The sequence below is a fragment of the Saccoglossus kowalevskii genome, chromosome 3, assembly GCF_978046115.1.
Source record: "Saccoglossus kowalevskii chromosome 3, keSacKowa6.1, whole genome shotgun sequence".
Classification (NCBI taxonomy): domain Eukaryota; kingdom Metazoa; phylum Hemichordata; class Enteropneusta; family Harrimaniidae; genus Saccoglossus; species Saccoglossus kowalevskii.
The window spans coordinates 12280317-12297656 of NC_140643.1; the positions used below are offsets into that span (position 1 = coordinate 12280317).

The 17340-nt window shown below is 40.8% G+C and overlaps 1 protein-coding gene across 1 annotated transcript in view; it reads left to right on the forward strand.

The window, feature by feature from the left end:
* Positions 1-12366, forward strand: part of LOC102801474 (Fanconi anemia group D2 protein-like) — a 69617-nt gene extending 57251 nt beyond the window's left edge. The window contains exons 36-40 of the mRNA XM_085497559.1: positions 10268-10472; positions 10814-10963; positions 11316-11462; positions 11901-11999; positions 12167-12366. Of these exons, the coding sequence (XP_085353685.1) occupies positions 10268-10472; positions 10814-10963; positions 11316-11462; positions 11901-11999; positions 12167-12259 (694 nt within the window). The 3' untranslated portion in view covers positions 12260-12366. The remainder of the gene's footprint in view (positions 1-10267; positions 10473-10813; positions 10964-11315; positions 11463-11900; positions 12000-12166) is intronic.
* The last annotated feature ends 4974 nt before the right edge of the window (positions 12367-17340 follow it).

Sequence of the window (17340 nt, forward strand, 5' to 3'; positions counted from 1 at the left end):
CTGTGTTTGCATGGAAAGCATGTGGTCACATAGGCCAATCTGTGTTTGCGTGGAAAGCATGTGGTCACATAGGCCAATCTGTGTTGCATGGAAAGCATGTGGTCACATAGGCCAATCTGTGTTTGCATGGAAAGCATGTGGTCACATAGGCCAATCTGTGTTTGCATGGAAAGCATGTGGTCGAATAAGCCAATCTGTGTTGCATGGAAAGCATGTGGTCGAATAAGCCAATCTGTGTTGCATGGAAAGCATGTGGTCACATAAGCCAATCTGTGTTGCATGGAAAGCATGTGGTCACATAGGCCAATCTGTGTTGCATGGAAAGCATGTGGTCACATAGGCCAATCTGTGTTTGCATGGAAAGCATGTGGTCACATAGGCCAATCTGTGTTTGCATGGAAAGCATGTGGTCGAATAAGCCAATCTGTGTTCGCATGGAAAGCATGTGGTCACATAGGCCAATCTGTGTTTGCATGGAAAGCATGTGGTCACATAGGCCAATCTGTGTTTGCATGGAAAGCATGTGGTCACATAGGCCAATCTGTGTTTGCATGGAAAGCATGTGGTCACATAGGCCAATCTGTGTTTGCATGGAAAGCATGTGGTCACATAGGCCAATCTGTGTTTGCATGGAAAGCATGTGGTCACATAGGCCAATCTGTGTTTGCATGGAAAGCATGTGGTCACATAGGCCAATCTGTGTTTGCATGGAAAGCATGTAGTCGAATAAGCCAAGCTGTGTTCGCATGGAAAGCATGTGGTCACATAGGCCAATCTGTGTTTGCATGGAAAGCATGTGGTCACATAGGCCAATCTGTGTTTGCATGGAAAGCATGTGGTCACATAAGCCAATCTGTGTTTGCATGGAAAGCATGTGGTCACATAGGCCAATCTGTGTTGCATGGAAAGCATGTGGTCACATAGGCCAATCTGTGTTGCATGGAAAGCATGTGGTCACATAGGCCAATCTGTGTTGCATGGAAAGCATGTGGTCACATAGGCCAATCTGTGTTGCATGGAAAGCATGTGGTCACATAGGCCAATCTGTGTTGCATGGAAAGCATGTGGTCACATAGGCCAATCTGTGTTGCATGGAAAGCATGTGGTCACATAGGCCAATCTGTGTTGCATGGAAAGCATGTGGTCACATAGGCCAATCTGTGTTCACATAGAAAGCATGTGGTCACATAAACCAATCTGTGTTCACATGGAAAGCATGTGGTCACATAGGCCAATCTGTGTTGCATGGAAAGCATGTGGTCACATAGGCCAATCTGTGTTTGCATGGAAAGCATGTGGTCACATAGGCCAATCTGTGTTGCATGGAAAGCATGTGGTCACATAGGCCAATCTGTGTTCGCATGGAAAGCATGTGGTCACATAAGCCAATCTGTGTTCGCATGGAAAGCATGTGGTCACATAAGCCAATCTGTGTTTGCATGGAAAGCATGTGGTCACATAGGCCAATCTGTGTTTGCATGGAAAGCATGTGGTCACATAGGCCAATCTGTGTTGCATGGAAAGCATGTGGTCACATAGGCCAATCTGTGTTGCATGGAAAGCATGTGGTCACATAGGCCAATCTGTGTTCACATGGAAAGCATGTGGTCACATAGGCCAATCTGTGTTGCATGGAAAGCATGTGGTCACATAGGCCAATCTGTGTTGCATGGAAAGCATGTGGTCACATAAGCCAATCTGTGTTCGGATGGAAAGCATGTGGTCACATAGGCCAATCTGTGTTCGCATGGAAAGCATGTGGTCACATAGGCCAATCTGTGTTGCATGGAAAGCATGTGGTCGAATAAGCCAATCTGTGTTCGCATGGAAAGCATGTGGTCACATAAACCAATCTGTGTTTGCATGGAAAGCATGTGGTCACATAAGCCAATCTGTGTTCGCATGGAAAGCATGTGGTCACATAGGCCAATCTGTGTTTGCATGGAAAGCATGTGGTCACATAGGCCAATCTGTGTTTGCATGGAAAGCATGTGGTCACATAGGCCAATCTGTGTTTGCATGGAAAGCATGTGGTCGAATAAGCCAATCTGTGTTGCATGGAAAGCATGTGGTCACATAAGCCAATCTGTGTTGCATGGAAAGCATGTGGTCACATAGGCCAATCTGTGTTGCATGGAAAGCATGTGGTCACATAGGCCAATCTGTGTTTGCATGGAAAGCATGTGGTCACATAGGCCAATCTGTGTTTGCATGGAAAGCATGTGGTCGAATAAGCCAATCTGTGTTCGCATGGAAAGCATGTGGTCACATAGGCCAATCTGTGTTTGCATGGAAAGCATGTGGTCACATAGGCCAATCTGTGTTTGCATGGAAAGCATGTGGTCACATAGGCCAATCTGTGTTTGCATGGAAAGCATGTGGTCACATAGGCCAATCTGTGTTTGCATGGAAAGCATGTGGTCACATAGGCCAATCTGTGTTTGCATGGAAAGCATGTGGTCACATAGGCCAATCTGTGTTTGCATGGAAAGCATGTGGTCACATAGGCCAATCTGTGTTTGCATGGAAAGCATGTGGTCGAATAAGCCAATCTGTGTTCGCATGGAAAGCATGTGGTCACATAGGCCAATCTGTGTTTGCATGGAAAGCATGTGGTCACATAGGCCAATCTGTGTTTGCATGGAAAGCATGTGGTCACATAGGCCAATCTGTGTTTGCATGGAAAGCATGTGGTCGAATAAGCCAATCTGTGTTCGCATGGAAAGCATGTGGTCACATAGGCCAATCTGTGTTTGCATGGAAAGCATGTGGTCACATAGGCCAATCTGTGTTTGCATGGAAAGCATGTGGTCGAATAAGCCAATCTGTGTTTGCATGGAAAGCATGTGGTCACATAGGCCAATCTGTGTTTGCATGGAAAGCATGTGGTCACATAGGCCAATCTGTGTTTGCATGGAAAGCATGTGGTCGAATAAGCCAATCACTGGTCGCATGGAAAGCATGTGGTCACATAGGCCAATCTGTGTTTGCATGGAAAGCATGTGGTCACATAGGCCAATCTGTGTTTGCATGGAAAGCATGTGGTCACATAGGCCAATCTGTGTTTGCATGGAAAGCATGTGGTCACATAAGCCAATCTGTGTTTGCATGGAAAGCATGTGGTCACATAGGCCAATCTGTGTTGCATGGAAAGCATGTGGTCACATAAGCCAATCTGTGTTGCATGGAAAGCATGTGGTCACATAGGCCAATCTGTGTTGCATGGAAAGCATGTGGTCACATAGGCCAATCTGTGTTTGCATGGAAAGCATGTGGTCACATAGGCCAATCTGTGTTGCATGGAAAGCATGTGGTCACATAGGCCAATCTGTGTTTGCATGGAAAGCATGTGGTCACATAGGCCAATCTGTGTTTGCATGGAAAGCATGTGGTCACATAGGCCAATCTGTGTTTGCGTGGAAAGCATGTGGTCACATAGGCCAATCTGTGTTTGCATGGAAAGCATGTGGTCACATAAGCCAATCTGTGTTTGCATGGAAAGCATGTGGTCACATAGGCCAATCTGTGTTGCATGGAAAGCATGTGGTCACATAGGCCAATCTGTGTTGCATGGAAAGCATGTGGTCACATAGGCCAATCTGTGTTGCATGGAAAGCATGTGGTCACATAGGCCAATCTGTGTTGCATGGAAAGCATGTGGTCACATAGGCCAATCTGTGTTGCATGGAAAGCATGTGGTCACATAGGCCAATCTGTGTTGCATGGAAAGCATGTGGTCACATAGGCCAATCTGTGTTGCATGGAAAGCATGTGGTCACATAGGCCAATCTGTGTTCACATAGAAAGCATGTGGTCACATAAACCAATCTGTGTTCACATGGAAAGCATGTGGTCACATAGGCCAATCTGTGTTGCATGGAAAGCATGTGGTCACATAGGCCAATCTGTGTTTGCATGGAAAGCATGTGGTCACATAGGCCAATCTGTGTTGCATGGAAAGCATGTGGTCACATAGGCCAATCTGTGTTCGCATGGAAAGCATGTGGTCACATAAGCCAATCTGTGTTCGCATGGAAAGCATGTGGTCACATAAGCCAATCTGTGTTGCATGGAAAGCATGTGGTCACATAGGCCAATCTGTGTTGCATGGAAAGCATGTGGTAACATAGGCCAATCTGTGTTCGCATGGAAAGCATGTGGTCACATAGGCCAATCTGTGTTTGCATGGAAAGCATGTGGTCACATAGGCCAATCTGTGTTGCATGGAAAGCATGTGGTCACATAGGCCAATCTGTGTTGCATGGAAAGCATGTGGTCACATAGGCCAATCTGTGTTCACATGGAAAGCATGTGGTCACATAGGCCAATCTGTGTTGCATGGAAAGCATGTGGTCACATAGGCCAATCTGTGTTGCATGGAAAGCATGTGGTCACATAAGCCAATCTGTGTTCGGATGGAAAGCATGTGGTCACATAGGCCAATCTGTGTTCGCATGGAAAGCATGTGGTCACATAGGCCAATCTGTGTTGCATGGAAAGCATGTGGTCGAATAAGCCAATCTGTGTTCGCATGGAAAGCATGTGGTCACATAAACCAATCTGTGTTTGCATGGAAAGCATGTGGTCACATAAGCCAATCTGTGTTCGCATGGAAAGCATGTGGTCACATAGGCCAATCTGTGTTGCATGGAAAGCATGTGGTCACATAGGCCAATCTGTGTTTGCATGGAAAGCATGTGGTCACATAGGCCAATCTGTGTTGCATGGAAAGCATGTGGTCACATAGGCCAATCTGTGTTTGCATGGAAAGCATGTGGTCACATAGGCCAATCTGTGTTTGCATGGAAAGCATGTGGTCACATAGGCCAATCTGTGTTTGCATGGAAAGCATGTGGTCACATAGGCCAATCTGTGTTTGCATGGAAAGCATGTGGTCACATAGGCCAATCTGTGTTTGCATGGAAAGCATGTGGTCGAATAAGCCAATCTGTGTTGCATGGAAAGCATGTGGTCACATAAGCCAATCTGTGTTGCATGGAAAGCATGTGGTCACATAGGCCAATCTGTGTTGCATGGAAAGCATGTGGTCACATAGGCCAATCTGTGTTTGCATGGAAAGCATGTGGTCACATAGGCCAATCTGTGTTTGCATGGAAAGCATGTGGTCGAATAAGCCAATCTGTGTTCGCATGGAAAGCATGTGGTCACATAGGCCAATCTGTGTTTGCATGGAAAGCATGTGGTCACATAGGCCAATCTGTGTTTGCATGGAAAGCATGTGGTCACATAGGCCAATCTGTGTTTGCATGGAAAGCATGTGGTCACATAGGCCAATCTGTGTTTGCATGGAAAGCATGTGGTCACATAGGCCAATCTGTGTTTGCATGGAAAGCATGTGGTCACATAGGCCAATCTGTGTTTGCATGGAAAGCATGTGGTCACATAGGCCAATCTGTGTTTGCATGGAAAGCATGTGGTCGAATAAGCCAATCTGTGTTCGCATGGAAAGCATGTGGCCACATAGGCCAATCTGTGTTTGCATGGAAAGCATGTGGTCACATAGGCCAATCTGTGTTTGCATGGAAAGCATGTGGTCACATAGGCCAATCTGTGTTTGCATGGAAAGCATGTGGTCGAATAAGCCAATCTGTGTTCGCATGGAAAGCATGTGGTCACATAGGCCAATCTGTGTTTGCATGGAAAGCATGTGGTCACATAGGCCAATCTGTGTTTGCATGGAAAGCATGTGGTCGAATAAGCCAATCTGTGTTTGCATGGAAAGCATGTGGTCACATAGGCCAATCTGTGTTTGCATGGAAAGCATGTGGTCACATAGGCCAATCTGTGTTTGCATGGAAAGCATGTGGTCGAATAAGCCAATCACTGGTCGCATGGAAAGCATGTGGTCACATAGGCCAATCTGTGTTTGCATGGAAAGCATGTGGTCACATAGGCCAATCTGTGTTTGCATGGAAAGCATGTGGTCACATAGGCCAATCTGTGTTCGCATGGAAAGCATGTGGTCACATAAGCCAATCTGTGTTTGCATGGAAAGCATGTGGTCACATAGGCCAATCTGTGTTTGCATGGAAAGCATGTGGTCGAATAAGCCAATCACTGGTCGCATGGAAAGCATGTGGTCACATAGGCCAATCTGTGTTCACATGGAAAGCATGTGGTCACATAGGCCAATCTGTGTTGCATGGAAAGCATGTGGTCACATAGGCCAATCTGTGTTTGCATGGAAAGCATGTGGTCACATAGGCCAATCTGTGTTTGCATGGAAAACATGTGGTCACATAGGCCAATCTGTGTTGCATGGAAAGCATGTGGTCACATAGGCCAATCTGTGTTTGCATGGAAAGCATGTGGTCACATAGGCCAATCTGTGTTTGCATGGAAAGCATGTGGTCACATAGGCCAATCTGTGTTTGCGTGGAAAGCATGTGGTCACATAGGCCAATCTGTGTTGCATGGAAAGCATGTGGTCACATAGGCCAATCTGTGTTTGCATGGAAAGCATGTGGTCGAATAAGCCAATCACTGGTCGCATGGAAAGCATGTGGTCACATAGGCCAATCTGTGTTCACATGGAAAGCATGTGGTCACATAGGCCAATCTGTGTTGCATGGAAAGCATGTGGTCACATAGGCCAATCTGTGTTTGCATGGAAAGCATGTGGTCACATAGGCCAATCTGTGTTTGCATGGAAAACATGTGGTCACATAGGCCAATCTGTGTTGCATGGAAAGCATGTGGTCACATAGGCCAATCTGTGTTTGCATGGAAAGCATGTGGTCACATAGGCCAATCTGTGTTTGCATGGAAAGCATGTGGTCACATAGGCCAATCTGTGTTTGCGTGGAAAGCATGTGGTCACATAGGCCAATCTGTGTTGCATGGAAAGCATGTGGTCACATAGGCCAATCTGTGTTTGCATGGAAAGCATGTGGTCACATAGGCCAATCTGTGTTTGCATGGAAAGCATGTGGTCGAATAAGCCAATCTGTGTTGCATGGAAAGCATGTGGTCGAATAAGCCAATCTGTGTTGCATGGAAAGCATGTGGTCACATAAGCCAATCTGTGTTGCATGGAAAGCATGTGGTCACATAGGCCAATCTGTGTTGCATGGAAAGCATGTGGTCACATAGGCCAATCTGTGTTTGCATGGAAAGCATGTGGTCACATAGGCCAATCTGTGTTTGCATGGAAAGCATGTGGTCGAATAAGCCAATCTGTGTTCGCATGGAAAGCATGTGGTCACATAGGCCAATCTGTGTTTGCATGGAAAGCATGTGGTCACATAGGCCAATCTGTGTTTGCATGGAAAGCATGTGGTCACATAGGCCAATCTGTGTTTGCATGGAAAGCATGTGGTCACATAGGCCAATCTGTGTTTGCATGGAAAGCATGTGGTCACATAGGCCAATCTGTGTTTGCATGGAAAGCATGTGGTCACATAGGCCAATCTGTGTTTGCATGGAAAGCATGTGGTCACATAGGCCAATCTGTGTTTGCATGGAAAGCATGTAGTCGAATAAGCCAAGCTGTGTTCGCATGGAAAGCATGTGGTCACATAGGCCAATCTGTGTTTGCATGGAAAGCATGTGGTCACATAGGCCAATCTGTGTTTGCATGGAAAGCATGTGGTCACATAGGCCAATCTGTGTTTGCATGGAAAGCATGTGGTCGAATAAGCCAATCTGTGTTCGCATGGAAAGCATGTGGTCACATAGGCCAATCTGTGTTTGCATGGAAAGCATGTGGTCACATAGGCCAATCTGTGTTTGCATGGAAAGCATGTGGTCGAATAAGCCAATCTGTGTTTGCATGGAAAGCATGTGGTCACATAGGCCAATCTGTGTTTCCATGGAAAGCATGTGGTCGAATAAGCCAATCACTGGTCGCATGGAAAGCATGTGGTCACATAGGCCAATCTGTGTTTGCATGGAAAGCATGTGGTCACATAGGCCAATCTGTGTTTGCATGGAAAGCATGTGGTCACATAGGCCAATCTGTGTTCGCATGGAAAGCATGTGGTCACATAAGCCAATCTGTGTTTGCATGGAAAGCATGTGGTCACATAGGCCAATCTGTGTTTGCATGGAAAGCATGTGGTCGAATAAGCCAATCACTGGTCGCATGGAAAGCATGTGGTCACATAGGCCAATCTGTGTTCACATGGAAAGCATGTGGTCACATAGGCCAATCTGTGTTGCATGGAAAGCATGTGGTCACATAGGCCAATCTGTGTTTGCATGGAAAGCATGTGGTCACATAGGCCAATCTGTGTTTGCATGGAAAACATGTGGTCACATAGGCCAATCTGTGTTGCATGGAAAGCATGTGGTCACATAGGCCAATCTGTGTTTGCATGGAAAGCATGTGGTCACATAGGCCAATCTGTGTTGCATGGAAAGCATGTGGTCACATAGGCCAATCTGTGTTGCATGGAAAGCATGTGGTCACATAGGCCAATCTGTGTTCGCATGGAAAGCATGTGGTCACATAGGCCAATCTGTGTTTGCATGGAAAGCATGTGGTCACATAAGCCAATCTGTGTTGCATGGAAAGCATGTGGTCACATAGGCCAATCTGTGTTGCATGGAAAGCATGTGGTCGAATAAGCCAATCTGTGTTTGCATGGAAAGCATGTGGTCACATAGGCCAATCTGTGTTGCATGGAAAGCATGTGGTCACATAGGCCAATCTGTGTTTGCATGGAAAGCATGTGGTCACATAGGCCAATCTGTGTTGCATGGAAAGCATGTGGTCACATAGGCCAATCTGTGTTTGCATGGAAAGCATGTGGTCACATAGGCCAATCTGTGTTGCATGGAAAGCATGTGGTCACATAGGCCAATCTGTGTTGCATGGAAAGCATGTGGTCACATAAGCCAATCTGTGTTGCATGGAAAGCATGTGGTCACATAAGCCAATCTGTGTTGCATGGAAAGCATGTGGTCACATAGGCCAATCTGTGTTGCATGGAAAGCATGTGGTCACATAGGCCAATCTGTGTTGCATGGAAAGCATGTGGTCACATAGGCCAATCTGTGTTTGCATGGAAAGCATGTGGTCACATAGGCCAATCTGTGTTTGCATGGAAAGCATGTGGTCACATAGGCCAATCTGTGTTGCATGGAAAGCATGTGGTCACATAGGCCAATCTGTGTTGCATGGAAAGCATGTGGTCACATAGGCCAATCTGTGTTGCATGGAAAGCATGTGGTCACATAGGCCAATCTGTGTTGCATGGAAAGCATGTGGTCACATAGGCCAATCTGTGTTTGCATGGAAAGCATGTGGTCACATAGGCCAATCTGTGTTGCATGGAAAGCATGTGGTCACATAGGCCAATCTGTGTTGCATGGAAAGCATGTGGTCACATAGGCCAATCTGTGTTGCATGGAAAGCATGTGGTCACATAGGCCAATCTGTGTTTGCATGGAAAGCATGTGGTCACATAGGCCAATCTGTGTTTGCATGGAAAGCATGTGGTCACATAGGCCAATCTGTGTTGCATGGAAAGCATGTGGTCACATAGGCCAATCTGTGTTTGCATGGAAAGCATGTGGTCACATAGGCCAATCTGTGTTTGCATGGAAAGCATGTGGTCACATAGGCCAATCTGTGTTTGCATGGAAAGCATGTGGTCACATAGGCCAATCTGTGTTTGCATGGAAAGCATGTGGTCACATAGGCCAATCTGTGTTTGCATGGAAAGCATGTGGTCACATAGGCCAATCTGTGTTTGCATGGAAAGCATGTGGTCACATAGGCCAATCTGTGTTTGCATGGAAAGCATGTGGTCACATAGGCCAATCTGTGTTGCATGGAAAGCATGTGGTCACATAAGCCAATCTGTGTTCGCATGGAAAGCATGTGGTCACATAGGCCAATCTGTGTTTGCATGGAAAGCATGTGGTCACATAAGCCAATCTGTGTTGCATGGAAAGCATGTGGTCACATAAGCCAATCTGTGTTCGCATGGAAAGCATGTTGTCACATAAGCCAATCTGTGTTCGCATGGAAAGCATGTGGTCACATAAGCCAATCTGTGTTTGCATGGAAAGCATGTGGTCACATAGGCCAATCTGTGTTTGCATGGAAAGCATGTGGTCACATAGGCCAATCTGTGTTTGCATGGAAAGCATGTGGTCACATAAGCCAATCTGTGTTCGCATGGAAAGCATGTGGTCACATAAGCCAATCTGTGTTCACAGGTTCCAGACATGTATGCAAATTACTCGACACAATACAGTAACATTGTCACTGATTATATTATGTATTGATGTTATACAGGTCGTCATATGGTACGTATTATCGATTGATGTTAATGGAATTAGTAGATGCTGTCAAAAAGTTTAAAATTGGTAAATCTTCGGATACAGAACAAGACAGAATTCAGAGACTTATTCGATGGAATGTTGCTATTAGGCTGCTACATGTTCTAGTTAATCTGTTGAAAATATTTGATGCACGGATTAATCTCACATCTATTTTGAAGGTAGTTACAACATTTAGTTTCTCTTTATCACATTAAGTCATGGAGAAAAGATCACAGTTTAAGGAACTCATTGACAACTAAAATCAAAAAGGAAATCTGGAATTTTTTTTTAGCTAAAGAGCAAATAAAAAGGAATACCTTAATTTGTTTCCATGACAACAATGACTTTGTGATTTTTTTCCATTTAAATAAGCCCAACTCCAGCAGCCATTTTGAATTGAAAAATCTACAACTATGGTTCATAATTCAGATGTTCAAATAGCCAATCACCGTGAATAAGTTTCATGAAATGTTGTATGTAGTAATAACCTACATGTATGTGTGTGTGTTTTATTCCCCAGTATGGTAGAATGTTTGTAGAAGTGTTCTTACGGCAAGGTATGCCCATGTTGGATAGCATATTCAGACACCATAGGGAAGACGTACAGGGATTACTGAAGAATTTACAACAAAGTACCAGAGCATTACAACACTTGTGTAGTCATACCAAGGTTTGTTTTATGAATAATTATCCAATTTGCATAATCTATTCTGAATATGTTTCAGGTGTGTCTTAAATTAATCTTTTGTATATGTCACACTTTGTATGTCACACTATTTTTCATCGTCTTGTGCTAAATAGTTTTTGATCAAATTTGTGATGCATGTCTACTTTATGAAAGGTGACTTTTACATACAAAGGGTAAAATCAAACTAAAAATTAATGTTAATTTTATTTATATCATTTATCATGAAATATAATCTGACTTGGGCGATCAAAGGGTAATTTTGTTGTTTCCTAATACCATATATATTCTACAAACCTGGATGATGTATGAATGTTTTCTTGTAATTACATTGCAGGTACTGAAGGATGTGTCCCTCACCAATCATGTACCAGCGTTAAAGAAATGTCTTGAGAGCTTTGTGTACAGAGTCAAGCATATGCTGACTATACACAAATGCCATGAAGCGTTCTGGTTGGGAAACCTGAAAAATAGAAACTTACAGGTCTGTTAGCTTCTGAATATGTATATTAACAATTCTCCTTCCTCAATATAAGCATGTTTGTTTATTTACCTTATTATAGCTCTATTAGATAGTAGTGAAAAATGACAAGTGTGTATCTATATCATATTTGAATGATCTAGCAAAATATATAAATGCAAGTTTTCCGTTTATTTGTGTTTCTATAGAAATTCACATTAAAATAGAGAGAATAAAATATTTCTCTTCTTGATGATTTTATTTAATGGTGTGGTAGAAATATCTCTACACCAAAACCAAGAAAACAATAGAAGAACAAACAACTGACAAACATAATACTTCACCAAATCAGTGAAAGAAAGATATATGTAAGGTTTGAGGGATACAGCCAAATGATATCAGTGGTCTTTAAAATTCAATTTCAAACACCTTAATTGACAATAACTTGCTTTCACTTGAAAGGGAGAAGAGATTTTATCTCAGGTATCCAAAGCAGAAACAGATGATGAGGAGGAGGAGGACGAAGATGAAGATGAAAACGACAACAATGAGAGTGATGTAGTAAGTTATTTTAACATTCATATTTAAATTAGTTTTATCATCACAATCAGGTACAACTCCTGTTGAGCACATCGGTGGTCGGTTGTTTATAAAAACATTGCATACATGTATAAGCGAGTTGAAATGAAGAAGTTCAGTTTCATTGCTAATTCTAAATTGTTTTACAGGAAATGGAAGATGAGAGCATAGCCAGTAATGATACTGACATGCAACAAGTTGATGACCATGTCCCTGGACAAGATATTAGTGAAGTCTATTGATTACAGCATTGTTAACACAATATGGAAAAGCTATTAAAGTATTTTTTTTTTCAAAATTCCAAAAGGTGCTAACATTTCAAGTGTGTGAGATCTAAATTATAACAAAATGGACATGAATATTATCAACAATTTAAAAAAATGATGGAATGCAATTTACATAACCAGCGATTTGCGAATGTTTGAAAGAGATTTCATTCAGCACACTTCAATCGAACATGCTTCTAACTAATTGTATTACAGAATGCAGTGTGTGCTTGGAAACGTTGAAAGCATATATAGAAATGAGCAAGACTACTGCTACCTTTAAATACACAAAACGCTCATATTTAACGATTTGCAAATAAGCAACGTCACTACCAAAATGATCTGAGATAAAAAAAAACACATTTCTCTCACAGGCTCACTAATTTTACTTGCTATGTTGTAACCATATCACATTTCGCACGACTTCTTCAATTCGTATGTGAACTTCATCGCATATCACACACTTGCCTTAATCTTATTACCCTTCATATTATAAATCAGGAGAACATCTGATTGGCTGATTCATACCTAACAAAGAGTGTACTTCCATCAGTGATATCAATTATTCAGCAAAACACTTGTGGCTTTGCAGAATATCTGTGTAACAAAAGTTGGTGATATTGATGCTTGAATCAATATAACTTTATGATTTGTAATCAAAGCATGGTATGTCCCTGAATACATAGAAATATATTATTGTGGGATATGCTAAATTTTTGCTCAAACTCTGGGGGTAATGGCTTCGTATTCATCTATAGTGAAAACCTAATGAAAGGGTTTTTTATTATTCAAATTTATACAACATGTAAGTAAGTAAATGAATCATTAACTATGTGGTACCTTTCACAACACAAACATGTATAGACTTGCAGGTAATTAAAAAAATTAAGTCCATTTTTTTTTCAAAATTAACAAAGAAATTTTTCGAAATGTTTTGCTGGGAAAATATGTTATCTGAAATTAGCAACGCAATTATCTAACAATTTTCATGAAATATTGTAAAAAAAATATTAGATGATTTATATCAGACTAATAATTAGTATTCAATTTGTAGTCTAATATTTTGATAATTACCAGTGTATGGTAATTAAATACAGTATTGTGAAATGACTAATTTTCACTGGGTTTAACTTTCACTGATTTAGCATTTCAGGCATATTCAGTGGGTTTTAAATTCACAGTTTTATCATTTAGATAATGTGTTCTATGCTCAATTTTATATAATCACTGGGTTTTAATTTAGCGCATTTTCCAGTCAGTGAAAAAAGCTAAATTATAACCCAGTGAATAATTAGTCTTTTTACAGTAGTGTGTTTACTGTTATTGTAACGTACTCTTCTGTGAACAAATTTGAATTTGTTTACATGTTTACAAATATTCTCAAGATCAGAATATTACTACCAATAACACCGCAACGGAGATAAACAACTACTTGACGTAGTCAATAACTTTTACAGTGAGTGTAAAGGAATAACATTATGATTGTTTCCCCATAAGTAGTGTGTGATTGATGTTTACAATTATAGTGCAACAATTATCTATTACTTGATTTTGTGTAAAATAAAATATACTATTAATATACTCTGTAATAATCGTTGAGTTTGAACGCTAGTTTGTTATATAAACAAAAACATTGTTGAACTATTGTAAACATGCAATACATCACATGCTTATCAAGGAAACAATTATAGTATTATTAATTTACACTTGCTGTAGTAGAGTGGTAAATTTGTGTAAAATAAAGTGCCATTTCCGCTTTCATGTAGCGAAAACCATCAGTTCGACAGAGCCCTTGTGTCGTATTGTAGTATAGTGCCCTCAGTGTTGATTTTGAGGAGAGTGTTAACTCTACTGGAAGAACTGAAAAAAATGTCACTTGATTATGTTAGGAATGTTGATAATAATCGACTTTAATCATCATTTTGTCATTTGATATTGCACATACTTTTGATATGAATAATCAACCACATTTACGTTGTTTACTGCCATGTATGTGACTGTTTTGAAGGTCAACTTTTTGTATCTCGCTTGGTTTTTTATAACATTGTTGATTATTCAACAATGATAAATATATATTGAAACTGTATTTTATTGTCTGTTTACTATTACTCAGGCAGGACAAGACTTGGAGGGTGACAGGAAGGCCGAGTTGACCCCCCCCCCCCCAAGAAGGCAAGAATTTGACTTCCCTAAGGATACTTATGAGATGATCTCCTAAGCTATACTAAATATGTTGTCAATTTTGATGTTCAAATAGAGGGAACAAGATAATTGTAACATCTCAGTGAACTTTTTAGATAGTTTATGGCATCACACCAATAACTACCACTATTTCTCCAAGTTGGACAAAGTGAGTCTTGCTACTGCCAGCCAGTTGACCCCAAAAATAAAAAAAATTGTTACATGCATCAGACGCAAAGCACCTGTGGGGATTGTTGGTGATCTCTATTCTATAAGTTCTTAGGAGGGGATGGACCCAATGGTTGCTTAGCAAAATATTAGACCCTTGCCAGGCATGGCCCTGGAAACTATGAGCTACCTTTTGGTACATATCACTAGACGAGCCTGGGCATCAATTTCATAAGTCTCAATCAAGTAACATGGACAGGTAGGAAAGTGAGTTCTTCAATAGAGCTTACACGATAGAAGGAACTAAATGTACCGGTAGTTGCTAAATGAGCACTTTTTAGTCAATTTGAGTCATCCCATTAAAGGGGGATGATATCTTTATGATTCGACTGGTATCAAGAAATAGATAGCAAAGTTGCATTATAAGTACAGAAAATCATCTTCAAAGTTCAAAAAGTTGCTTTGCAATGCAGTAATGAAAGCAGTTTGTGTCATTCAAAATGTCACATGAAAGAGGGTATAGTTAACCCTGTAAGCCATTTGCAAAGCAGTCTGAAAAGATCAAAAAGTCACTTTGGAAAGCAACAAATCTGCCTGAAAAGAAACGAAAGTTGACTTCAAAGTTCGGAGAGTCAATTTGCCATGTAGGAATGTTTCCTGAAAAGTCATGTAAGCCATCTGCATCATTCAAGAAGTTGAAAAGGATGAAAAAAGTTGTCTGAAAAGTCGTGAAAAACTATATACAAACTTTTGAAAGTTGCTTTAGTTGCTCGAAAAGTAACCAAAACTGCCTGAAGTTAGAAAAGTCACTTTAGAAGGCACACAAGTTTCCCGAGTAGTCCTGAAAGCTATTTACAATATTCAGAAATTCACCTGTCAAGTCATGAATGCTATGTAATGCAGAAAAAGTGAAAAATTATGAGCCATTTGCATCACTTGAAACACATCACATTGCACAATTTGCAAAGTTTTAAAGGTTACTTTTGAGGGCGGAAAGCCATTTGTAAAATTTGAGAAAACAATTTTAAAGATAAAAGCAAAGCAACGTTCCAGAACTAACTTTTGAAAACTAGTAGCAAAGTTCAGAAAGTTGCTTTGGAACAACCCCATAAAAAGCTGTCTGCAAAGTGTGAAAAGACTTTTAAACCCAGAAAAGTTACTTCAGTTGGCAATGTTGGCAATGTTGTTTTAGAAGGTGAAAAGGTTGACTGCCAAGTCATTGAACTTGTAGGCTTTGAAAACATTAAAGTTGCAAGATAAGTTCACAGAGTTCACAAAATTTAGCAGTCTGCAAAGTTAGATGCATCGACGTAGAAGACGAAAAATTTACCTCAAAAGGAATCTAAAAAGTGCGGGAAGCTGCTTTGGAAGGCAGAAAAGTTACTTGAAAAGTTTGAAAAGCCTGAAAAGTAACAAGATCAGTCTACAATGTTGTTTTAGAAGGCGGAAAAGTTGCCTGAAAAGTCATTTGTGAAGTTTGAAAAGTCATGAAGTCCACCTACAACATTCAATACTTCACTTTGGAAGATGTCACTTGGAAAGGTGGAAAAGTTATATAACAAGCCATGCATGGCACAGTCCCTGTTAGTTATCAAATGAAGATATATAGTTTTGTTTATAATAATATAGTACAAGTACTTTAAGAGATATTGCTCTGGAGCAGCATTAATTAAAAGAAAATGACTACCGGTCAACTATTTTTAATGGGATTGTCAAACCAATACATCTGTATATCTTTGACATGATGTATAATGAATATATATAAAATTTTAACATCAGTCAAGGCCTGTCAGAGATATGGCTCTGGATTGCCTTTATTAAAACAAAATGGCCACCAGTCGGCCATTTTGAATCTTATCTGAAAAACAAAAAATGACATGCATAATGTCCAATGTATGTAGCAAATTTGAACAAAATCCATACATAAACAACTAAACTCATTCAGAAATTCTTGATGATTTTTTAGCACAAAAATCACCATCATTCGGCCATTTTGAATCGGATTGTCAAACCAATACATCTGTATATCTATGAGATGATCTATATTGATTTTTTTTAAATCTGAACATAATCAGTCAAAGCATGACAGAGATATGGCACAAGAACGACATTCATTAAAACTGCCAGTCGGATGTGCATCAAGGTCATATTATGTCCAATGTTTGTACCAGGTTCAAACAAAATCCATCTGTAAAAAGTTGGGAAATGCTTTATTTTGATGATTTTTCTGTACAAAAATGACCGTCATTCGGCCATTTTGAATCGGATAGTCAAACTAATATATCTGTATATCTATAAGATGATGTATAATGAATAGAGATATGGCACTGGACCCACATTCATTAAAACAAAATGGCCACCAATGGCCATTTTGAATCTTATTTTGAAAAAAAATATGTGCATCAAGGTCATATAATGTCCAATGTATGTACCAAGTTCGAACAAAATCCACCTGTAAACAGTCAAGGAATGCTTGATTTTGATGTTTTTTTCAGTACAAAAAAAGCCGCCATTCGGTCATCTTGAATCAGACTGTGAAACAAATTGATGTGCATATGTATAATATTATGTATGATGTATGTGTGAAGATTGAATGTAATTGGTCCAGGCATGTTCAAGATACAGGTCTGAATGCACGCACACACAGACGAACACACAGAGGTCAATCTATAAGTCCCTGTTTTTGGACTGCCCCAGAACAGGGAATA